The sequence below is a fragment of the Electrophorus electricus genome, chromosome 4, assembly GCF_041902795.1.
Source record: "Electrophorus electricus isolate QZ-2024a chromosome 4, ASM4190279v1, whole genome shotgun sequence".
Taxonomy (NCBI): domain Eukaryota; kingdom Metazoa; phylum Chordata; class Actinopteri; order Gymnotiformes; family Gymnotidae; genus Electrophorus; species Electrophorus electricus.
In genome coordinates this window covers 38,060,161-38,071,995 of record NC_137500.1, presented here as the reverse complement: position 1 = coordinate 38,071,995, position 11,835 = coordinate 38,060,161, and the positions used below count along the sequence as shown (strand labels likewise).

Sequence of the window (11,835 nt, the reverse complement as noted above, 5' to 3'; positions counted from 1 at the left end):
TGTATGCAGAAATTGCAAGTACAACCTAAACAGCATGTGGTCACCCCAGCCTACTTTACCTACAGGTGTGCTAACTACATTTTCTACTTCTTTAAACCAATGGCTTTAGACTTTGTATACCCACTCCCCATTACTGAATTCAGCTATTATCTCAGTGAATTGTAGAACACTATATGAAAAGGAGGAAATCTGCTTCAATGGGCAGAATACAGTTTAAATAAGCTTCAGACAACCTTCAACTCCAGGAAATGGATCTATGTTTATTCAATGCAATTTACAAAAAGCAAATGTTTGACTTTAAACACCTGCAACCTACTTATATTTTACCATCTATCAGTACTGAAGTTCCTGAAAGTGAGTGAACCCAAAACAAACACGTTGCCAATTGTGAAATACAGAAAGTGCCATCAAGCTCAAAGTTTTGCAAGAAATCTTCAAGGATGACATTCTGGTGAGCACCATCTGAGCTTGTCTCAGCAGGCAGGACCACAATTCCCAGGATACAAAAATTACAATTGTCCTCTAAACAGTTGAAATACATTTTAATTTTGTAATTGATTACATTTTTATAATACATTACCATTTTGACAGGGGACTTCAAAATGTACTTTTTTTTAAACATTAAGAGCAGATACTTCTGATAACAGTGGTCATAACTCACTACAGTATATGTTCCAACTGATAGCAAATTTTTACATGGCGAACAGAATGAGGAAAGCGACCATCAAACAGAAGAGCCCCATGGCTTCAGACAGAGCAAATCCCAGAATAGCATATGAGAAAAGCTGTTGCTTCAGAGAGGGATTCCTAAAAAACACAAACACAGAACCATTGTGAGGACATCTACATTTTTAATATAGCACAATTGAACATCTTAATATTGCACAAAGAACAAAGAACATTCTCGCATCAAGATGACCTGAACCTATCCTCTAAATAACCACTGATCTCTGGTATCAGGGAGTAGGTGGGAAAAAGCAACCACCACACAGCCAAAATAACACAAATCAATTGATCATGACCAGTCTTCCTCACCTGGCATATCCGATGATAAGACTACCAAACACAGTCCCAATTCCAGCACCAGATCCAGCCACTCCGACTGTGGCAGCTCCTGCTCCGATAAACTTGGCGGCAGTGTCAATGTCCTTGCTCACTGCGCTGGTCTGGAAGCCTCGTAGACACACCTGTGTGAGTGGAGACTGGGGCAGGACAGCAGCAGTAGCCTGAGGAGTGTGGAAAAGTACATCAAATGATTAAAAACTTTTAACAGGTTTTATTAGGTGTCTTTGGATCACAATCAGCAGCATGGTGTAGTTCAGAATTCAGACTAGGAAAAGTTCAGGAACAGAAAGATTCATGTTTTTGAGCAGGGTTGCCCAAATCTGGTCCTGGATATTCAATGTGAGTTGGATAAAATTGCAGTTTACTCCCAACCTCAATCTAAAACACTGATCCAGTTAATGAAGGCAATCAGTAGTGACTGACTAAGGGAAAGTAAAAAATATTGATAGACTACAGGAGGCCAGTCCAGTCTCTGAAGATGCACAGGACTCATCAGAATATAAACAATGCTACATGCCATGTACACATGATTCTTCTCAAGCCTTAAGTAATTGTAATAATTAAAATAGGTTTGTTTAGCCACCATTTGTTAGTCCTTTCAGAAGATATGTTTGCACCCAATTTCTTGTCGAGTAAAATTCTTAATATAGACTCAACAGCAAAATAATGTCAAATTGGTCAGACAAATCAATTCAGAAAGGTACCCGTTATAACTAACATGACCAAGGAAATGTATGTAGCCTCTCTTTACATTAACATTATGCTTTACTATTTTGCTTTAAAGTATGCCAAGTCTTGAACAGCTCATTACATTTAGTCAAAATGGACAAAACTGCAGAGAAAGTGTATTGCACACACCTAGCCAAGCTCTGTGACATTTTGCCAAGTGACCTCTACAGACCACAAGATGTTTCAAATGAGAATGACGAGGTGGCTTTGCAGACAGCCACGAGCAGTTGACTTTCTGGTATCTTAAGCACTCACCTCTGTTTTGACCTCTGGCCTAGACAGTACAGCGGCAGACACTGGTCTATACAGAGCCCGGGACCCTGAACGCACCTAAAACATATTACTCAGTCAGCATAACAAAAGCAATTGGCACTCCAAAAAAAAAGAAAACCCAAGATAGTGATTTGAAGGGCATGGGTCCATGGACTAGGAAGGAGAGGTGCAAGTTACAGTTCAAAGTTTATCACGTGACTGAGAACATTGCTTACACCTTGGTGGTTAAATGTAGACTGTAAACAGTTTACTAATATTGGGCTTTAAAAATGTATGACTGTTGCTTTACAAGGAAAAAGAAAACCCTTGCCCCCAGCTACGATAAATGCCTCCTGTGGCCAGCTAGAAATACACAGCTTAGTTGCTTCAGAACGAGCAGAAAGTCCTACTGACCAATATGACCAGGTTAGCTAACATGTTAACCCAACCAGCTAGCTAAACCTCAGGCAACAACAGCCACAGTGACCGCTGCTTTTTGTGGGTTGCCGCTATGTAACTGTAAAATGCTTTAATTATAAAGGGTTCAAGATCCAACCACTTAGCGAATAAACGGTCAGGTCTGGCAACAGAACAGGCAGACAAGCAGCTAGCCAGGGCTCTAGCCCACCTTAGCTAGGTTACAGCCACTGTCTCTAACTTAAGTTTGACCTCGGCTTATTTTGTTAAAATAAGCATTTTCAACAAGTCCAAAGTCTCACGTTAAACTGGCCGCGTTTAGTGCGACGCCGCTGTGGAGCACTGAAGAAACGCCAGACTGGGAATGAATGAGTTTCTAGCAGGATCGTTAACTAGCGTTAGCAGCTTCAAGTTCAACAGAAGGCCCAAATTAAAATACAACCATGGCACGCCAAATATGAGGTGAAGATAATTGTTCCGACGAAATGACTCACTAGGACAGGCGTGGAGACGAACTTCGCACAGGCGAACATTGTAGATTTGGGATTATTTAGTTAACCGGTTTGTGCGAATTTAGCAGTAGCCGGGGACTGCCTGTAAAGACGAGACAAAGTAAGGTCAACGGCAATATTCACATATTTATGCGGAAATAAATTGGTTTAAGGTCGCAATTAATACTGCGGACGATTGTCTTAATGACAGCATTGACTAAGAGACATTCTACACAAAGGATGACATTGGATTTATTTTCTGCTAAATTGCTCCTTGTTGCTACTCACCGAAGACAGAGGTCGTAGCGGTAGTACAAACTGCGCCTGCGCCTGCGCCAACTCTCTCTCTCTCTCTCTCTCTCTCTCTCTCTCTCTCTCTCTCTCTCTCTCTCTCTCTGCAAAAAGTCCCGGATGTGGAGGTGACGTCAAACCAGGACTTTTTATTCAAACTTTATTGAAACCCCTTCGAACAGTTTGGTTTGTCCATGGTTTTCCAGCACAAACTGTTAGGTCTTTGTTTATAACAAAGCAAGATCGGTAGGAACAAAGTGTTTGGGAATTTTGTATGTGAGCTGACATTTCGCAGCATGAAAGGATTTGACATTAGAAGCCATCTCTAACCCCTTTACCACTTGACCTTTTTGGTCATCCGTCCAAATCAAAACAGTCTGTGTTTTTCTCTGCACTAGCTGCAGAGATTTAACGGTGCACTCCCGTAGAGCCTGTCTTTGGGTTCTGTCTGTGTGTCCTATTAGAGGTGTGTTTCAGCAGCAGTATTTCTCAGGGTGATGAATGGCTTGCCAGGCCTGTGGGTCATGTGGAGGTAATGAGTGCTGTGAGCTTTTGTGAGCCCTGCTGGTGTCTTCAGTGCCCAAATCCCGCTGCTGTTTGCTCAGGTGTGATCTGCACAGGTGAACAGTATTGGAAGTCATAGCCTGCAGGCAAGCAACCGGTCCAGTCACCACTGACCTCTGTGCAATGCTAATGCGAAATGATTTGATCGTATTTGCCATGCTTATTGCTTATATTTGTTTCAGTATTTTACAGAACACTAAACCGTTTAGGCTAGCATGCACTTTAGTTACCTTCATCTTAAATAACCCACTGTTAATTATCATCTGCATAATCTGCATCTAACTGAACAATGGGGGTGCTTAAAGCAAAACAGTTATTTTATATTTCATATTATTAGCACTATGTTTTTGTGTAAGGCAAACGTGGAGATGCAAGAGGCTTCTGGTGCTCCTTAGCCACCAGAGGGGGTCAAAGAGTCCAGTGGGCCCCGTTCTCAAGATGTCCTTAAGTCCTAACGCCAGACACTGGTTATATTACTTCACACGCAAACCACCCACCCAAACTGCAGTTCCAATAATTAAATACAAAATGAATGAATGAGATAAAAACTAAATATTTAAAGTTTAATCTACCTTTGACACTTTCCCACTTTATACCATATAAGTTAAAATCACACAAATTAAATACAAAAAATAACATTTGATGCCAACTCTGAAGATGATGAGAACCTGTCTTGGGTCAGTGTATGAATACAGATATATGAAGGTTTAATTAACAAGGCTGCTAGAGACCAAATCTGCTCTTGAGGATAATGAACATTCAGTCTTTTTTTTTTTTCAAGGTTCACAGCTTTCATTTGCCTACCTCCCTTCTCTCTCTCTCTCTCTCTCTCTCTCTCTCTCTCTCTCTCTCCCTCCCTCCCTCCCCGCCTCTCTGCTGTTGAGTGAACATCTTGAGATGTTGCATTTGCATGCGGCCCCCATCAAGCTGCATGCGCTCAGACTGGTAATAAAAGGCATTGACCCCCTTAACCTTTATGAATTACAATTTGTGCCAGTACCACATCCTGTCAGAGGACTGGGCACCTACGGTGCCGTGTGTGTACTTGTGTGCATGGGAGTGAAAGAAGAGCACGTGTGTGTGTTGCAGTCTGTATGTGCTGTGCAGTTGTTAGAGAAAGAAGAAAAAGGTTTTTACAGGCTCTGCCCGACACCGTTGACAAGGCATTCTGCATTCTGACAGTGCCGGCAGGAGAGAGCAACACTGATATTCCCCATATGCAGCAAGAAATGCGTGCACACACACACACACACACATACGCACGCACACCCAGACAGAGATGCACACATGCACCATGTGAGATCTGAAGTAAGAAGGGATGCCTTTACAGGTACGCTGCTATAATTTTAGTTACTAACATCGCTGATAATATATTTTATATTCTCCACTATATTATACATACCCTTTCCTGCGTCTCATTCCTCTAAGAGTCAAAAGGCTGAACACTCATTTAGAAAATGAGTGGAATAATGAGTCCACTTTGCTCAGGTAGATTTTTTAGGTAATACTATAGAAATCACCTTTTTTTATACAAACATTAGTTTTGCTGTTTCTTCATAACAGTTGAGATTAGAGTTTGGATTGGGCAGCTGGATTGCACTGTAGTGTAACAACACACCTTCTATGGAATCTAGCGGTCTTTGCTCTCTGCCTGTGGGACTTAATGGATATGTTCCAGCTTTGTTTGTGGGTATACGGAGATGTAAAGGTCATTAGTATTCACAGCATTGATTTTCTGGGCCAATCTATAATAGCACTGATCTGTGCTCTCTGCCACAGAGAGAGAGGGAGTGAGGGGGAGAGAGGAGAAATGCTGAGATGGACAGAATAATATAGTTTCCCACTCCACTCCGTATGAGAGCCAGCAGTACACTAATATTCCAATATCTGAAAACATGAATATTAAAAGATGGACACCAAAAAATCAAATCAAATGTGGATTTGTTGAGTTTTACTTCCGCATGTACTGACAGGGAAATTCTACGATTATTTAACGATATTGTGCATGGTTCCATGTTAGGTTAGGTGAAATTCTTATATCTTTTCCATGTAAGCTTCCATGTCAGACAGACAAATCCTAATTTGCTCTGACTCACGCAAAGCTGGCAGATTTAAATTAGGCGAGTCTGTGTGCCATTGCCACTGTTTGGGAAGATTATTGGGCATTTTCTTGCGTAACTTTCACTCTCCAGTGATCTGGCAATGGAAACCTGTAAAATGACAACAAACGGCCAGTGCAGTCCTGAGATACACCGTCCTCGTGATGGACGTGCCTGGCCCCCAAACAAGGAAAAGGGCAGGTCATTTTCTCGTATGGTGCTGAGATGCACTCCACACCATTTCACTGCAAGTAGCAAGCAAGCTCTGAAATGCGTCCTACGCCTTCATCTGCTTTCACCGTGGCCGTTATTTTCAGTGAGTAATGAACACAACAGTCTGTACCTCAGCTAGAAATTCTCCTGCTGCCTGTTCACACAATGTGTTTATGTTTTTCCATAATACAGAGTATTATAAATCATTGTAATCTACCTGACTAAAGTGGACTCACTATACCAGACCTTCCACTCATTCTCTAAATGAGTCTTCACACTTTTGAGTCTTAGGGGTATGCTGTGTGTGTGTGTGTATGTTAGTGGGGGGGTGGGGGGTGGCAGGGGTGGCTATTCATGCTTGTCGACATAAACCAGCCCCTCAGGAGCTATAAAATGTGTCTTTAACTGCAAACTAGAAATACTCAGGCATAATAATAGCAATATCACCAAGTGAACCATCAAGCCAATCGATGTGATAAATTCATTAAATTCCAGCCTGAGTGGGGGACAAAATAAGTCAGAGAGTGGAGTTGTCACATTGCAAGCATGTGTGTATATGTGGGAGCATCTAACACACACAATTTGCTGAGAAATTCACTGCTTTGTCTGTTTTCTCTCTTACGTGTGATGGGAATCAAATAGGGGAAGCAGCCTGGGACCTGACTCTCATGAAGAAAAAAAAAACTGCTGTCCACCTCATCTCTCTCTCTCTCTCTCTCTCTCTCTCTTTATTTCTGTCTCACTTTCCCTCTCTCTGTACCTCTGTTCAGCATCAGGAGTAGCAGTTTTGTGGCAGCACACGCCTGCCCGTGTGCTCGCGTGCGTGTATGGCTGTGCACAAGCAGAGAGGCAGCGGTGTGCGGGTGCAGGAGCGTGCATGACAGGGCCAGCCGAGCGATGACTGGCTCACAGATGTGTGGCTTCTCTCCTGTCTCCAAGGTCGGCAGGATTTACACTGTGTGTGCTTATAGCTGTTTAATCTCAGCCAGCGAGGGCCTGATTAACGCACCTCCGTTACGCAGGACACATGACCTTTCTGTTCTTCACTCCGAGACCTATGAACACATCAACAGCCGACAACCTTACACACACACACACACACACACACACACACACACACACACACACACACACACACACACACACACACGGACATGCACGCACGCACACACACAGATGTACGCATACAGCGCCCACCCCCCACACTCTCAGACTCGTTCTCTGAAGACATCTGGGAGAGACGGCGGAGACAGACAGCCAGGACGTGTATTAGGAATGTTCGGCAAAGCTGAGTGGCAGTGTGCAGCATGTCTGTCTATCTCTGTGCTGCCGTGGAGTCTCTCAGACATGCCGGGGTATTCAAACAGAACACATCTGATATGATTACACACACGCCGTGGAGCGCGACGTCATCCCTTTCTTCCTCGGTATTCCTGTGCACACGAAATGGCAGCAGGACCTCACAGGGAGAATGTCGGCAGTTTGTTGGCTCCAAGGGCCCCGTTTGAAGGATCTGGTGTCATTAATGCGGCTGTCTCAGTAACGACCCCACTAGCCTGTTCTGAAGTTAACAGCCCGACCACGTGTCGTAGCAGGAAAGAGAGAGAGCGAGGGAAAGGAAGAGAGAGAGATGCTGCACACCGCAGGCCCCGAGCTGTAGAATGTCAGCAGCAGATGCCCAACTCAGCGAGTTCTGGAATGCTCAATTAGTCGCTTTCATAGGCTCCATTAATACGCATTAATTTTCCCTCTCCAGATATGAGGCAAGCTGAACGCAGCCGGTCTGCTCCAGGTGGCTCCGCAGAAACACGCCCGCCTTTTGGAGCTGACCCATCTGAATAAATACATTGGTGGTTGTAAAAAAAAAAACCAAAACAAAACAAAAAAAACAACAACCCTCAAAACAAAACATAGTAGCGATGTTCACAACAACTGAAATGTCTCACAAAAAACAGCCCTGTGAATGAATTCCTCTTTGTTGACAGTGTGGTTCAAAACAATCAACTGAGAGAGGAAACCCTTATAAAGCACTAATGAAACCAATGACCTAGCCTAGAGACCATTAAATAGTCATTTAGCTACCACTCGTCCAAACACTATTATCATGAAATGAAGTGAGTGCTGACTTTGACAGGCTTGTAAACAAATGATGAGGAACACAGGCCTCCTATAAAGGCTATAAAGGCTGACCCAGGAGGCATGGAGGCTGAGGGACAGCACACACATGAAACACATGTGGAATTACACATCCCACAGAGTTAAATGACCGGAATGGCAGGAACAGTTGAAGAGGAAAAAGTAATAATCTCTGGAATCTTACACCTGTTGTATCAGGTTTGTAAAATAAAATAACGCTTGAATTCAATTTAAAGTGAAAGGAGAAAAAGTAGCAATTTATAACAATTTTAATTTATATAATTTCTTCATGCTAATTGGGCCACACACACACACGCACACACACATGCACACACACACACACATACACACGGAGTTAAGCAGAGAGATGCAGCTTTGACTCGTCAGCGCGTCTCCACGTAAGATGGGAGCCAAAGCAGCTGTTGCTACAGAAACCTGCTGGATCTGGCCCTACTCCTCCCACGCTCTGAGCCGATCTGGCACAGATCAGCCCGAATCTATCACAGAGCTTTACGAGTGTGTCAACCCCAGCCCAGCCCCCCCCAAGCACATACACGAGTGCAAACTAACGTAAGGTGAACCAAAACAGACTGCCTGCTTTCTGCTGCACCCAGCAGCCAAGACTCAGCCCTTTCATCTGTCACGGCGTCCAGACCTGCTGCGATGCCAACCTCTCGCGACCCCTGCGTGTGAGAACAGCCGACGCCACTTTGTTGTTCGAGGTGGTAGGCCTCACCTGCCAAGAGTCTCGCGGCTGACCACCAGGGGAGAAATCACTCGCACCGTGATCGACTACCTGTACTGCGGGTCACTCACATGCATTCAGGCACAGCAGAGAATGGCCGCATTAATTCTAAACAAATGTGCCTTGTCTGGACTGTGTCAGTGCCAGTGCTCAGGCTTTTCACGAGTTTAGGTTAGGAGCCAATAAACATCTTGATACAAGCCTTTCAGGACAGATTTATGTAATGAGCAATTAAGAACCTGGAAGGTCAAGAACCTCTGGGAGGTCAAGACACAGAAAGACGCACCAGTATTGAAGCAGTAAACAAAAACAGATCTTAAGAGCAAACTCCAAGCACACTAATAACGATGTACACTAAGGCAAATTAATAAAGTGATGTGGAAATTATTCCAAATAACAAGAAGCCTCTTAGCGACACACACTGTAATATCACTATTTGCTACTGCTTAAAAAAGGTGAAAATACATTTTTCCTTTTTAAATTAATACCAGGAGGGAGAATTTAAGCAATAATAAGAAATAAATGAATGCAATCACAATGTAGGAAAAAGGTGATTTTTACAATATAAGTCAAACAAGAAGTAATATCTGTATTTCGCAGAAGCGCTGGAAAGGCCTATTATTAATCATAAAGCAAATAGAACCTGTCTGCTTCTTCTAAACCAGCCGCCGCCTGTAGAAAAGCAAAAAATTAAACACCAATCAAAGTCCATTTCTATCATCATAATTCCTGATAGTCAGTCTCACCTTTCCCTGCGTAGCATTTAGCCCGATAACAAATCTCACACTTTACTGACTGTCTCAATTTGTTGCCTTTCATATTTCATATTTATGGCCCGCCTCGACACAATCCTGTTTTTTAAATAGGTATACCCGCCTTTTCTGATACGCGGCATAATTTATTAGCCATGGAAATATGAGAGTGCTGGCCTGAGACGCCTAATTGATAGCGGGCCTGGCTGCCCGGGCGCCTCCTCGCTGGGAATGATCTCTCGCATCCATCCGCATTTACCGCGCTGACCAGAAACGAGTCTGGCGCTGCACTCACGTCAGGTGAAATAGTAATCCAACTTTAATTCTCGGAAGGAAAAAAAAAAAAAAAAAAAAAGGAACGCAATTAGCTTCCAATATAAGTGTTCGTCAGATTGGCTCGGTATTTTTAGTGCGGGGCTGTTCTCCAGACATGCTTTATGTTGGCAGGGAGAGCCATAAGTTATGGTGCGTCAGGTTTCTATGCATTCTAATTGAATGGAGACTGCTTAATAGCTGTGGAAATTCAGCCGCTTGACGCTCTATTCCCCCGAGCGCCATTTCAGCGCCAGCACTCTGAGCCACCATTAAACCACAGAATGGACCGATTCCAGAGAAAACAATAATAAAAACGGAATTCTGCAATCGAGGCAGCATCTGAACCGCGAACAGGCAGCCGCGGCACGGAGGTTAAAGCGGCTACTCAGACCCTAGAAGCTTGCTGGTAGAATTAGAGTCTTACCGATCCACTGATATTTCAGGCCTTCTGCAGGACAACCATAGGCTTGTGGTAGTTTTACACTAACTTACACAGGCTAACGCAGACCTAATTCACAATTAAGGTATTCAGCCAAACCGAATGTACTAAATGTAGTCGTTGTCTTTACCATAAACTTTTGTAATGAATTAAAACAAGACCTGACTGAGTCAGACATGCAAAATTATTTTGGACTTAAATGCATAAACCCGCAGAGCTAAAATAACGAAGGAAAATGTTTTTTTCACTGAAAGGTGATGGATCCTCAGATCCTAGCATGGAGACAGGAGAGCTGAGCCAGTGGCTGGTGGTCTGAGGGCCACGCCAGGCCCTTTTTATTCAAGGCTTTCCAGATATTTCGGCGAACCATAAACAGCATCCGTGATTGTGGATGCAGTCTGATGAGGTTGTTTATTTTTTAAAATACCTTTTTACTGCTTCATTGGCTTTTTGTTTTGCTTATACTGAACAAATCCTTTTCAACTGCAACCCGGGACCTAGTCGCACTTGAAAACAGGACATTATTTTGGTCCAATTTTTACACTCCACAAAACTGAAAATCGTTGTTGTTGTCATTTCTTCAGTTATAGCTTCACATCGATACATGTGTGTGGGAGAATGTTTGTGCATGTATGATTTAGTATATATTTAGTACTTGAACATAGGAAGAAAGAAAAGAGACATTTTTCCAAAAATTGTCCATTGTTGTCTTTGGACAGTTTCTTCCATCACAACTAGACATCAGGTGTGCACACATGCTTGGAGGGAGCATGCGTGCACATATGTGTTTTTGTGCATTCCTTAAGTCTACTTTTGAAGTCCCTGAATACAAGAGTGCGTGTGCTCGCAGTTGTCTAGAAATGTGTGTGATGGAGAGAGTGAGAGTGAGTGTGGCACCATGCAGAGAATCAGGCAGATGGTGGAGTATAGCTCTCATGTGAGTACAAAACTGTTTCCCACTGATGTGCAGAGAAGCCAATGAGGGATTCCTACACTGTGTTTCACTGCGTTCGTCTGTGCACACTGGAATGTGTATTACCACAGAGGAGTCGAAACTTGTTGCGGAAACTTACGTTCCGATGCAGTTTGGCCATTAATAGACTAGTGTTGAGGGGAGGGTGTTCATCTTTAGCCCATCTGTGACGAGCTGAGCTGCATCTTCTAATTCCCACGGATGGAATGACATTTGTTCAATTTGAGCCCAGCTACTACAGCCATGATGAATGGCTGAATGCTCCATTTCCTTACACTTTTTCTTGCTAACCTCTCCTGACAGCTTATATATTGCCTAGCTGGTAATTTGCCCGACAATAATTGTTAGGCAGAG

General features: G+C 43.4%; 1 protein-coding gene across 1 annotated transcript; it reads right to left on the bottom strand.

Moving 5' to 3' along the window:
- Nucleotides 1–240: 240 nt before the first annotated feature.
- Nucleotides 241–3,352, bottom strand: atp5mc3a (ATP synthase membrane subunit c locus 3a). Its single transcript, XM_027018062.3, has 5 exons — nt 3,243–3,352; nt 2,958–3,057; nt 2,050–2,124; nt 1,036–1,226; nt 241–807 (listed from the first exon to the last, which is right to left on the bottom strand). The coding sequence occupies exons 2-5, from the start codon at nt 2,994–2,996 to the stop codon at nt 693–695; spliced, it is 420 nt and encodes a 139-aa protein (XP_026873863.2). The 5' UTR covers nt 2,997–3,057; nt 3,243–3,352; the 3' UTR covers nt 241–692.
- Between the last annotated feature and the right edge of the window lie 8,483 nt (nt 3,353–11,835).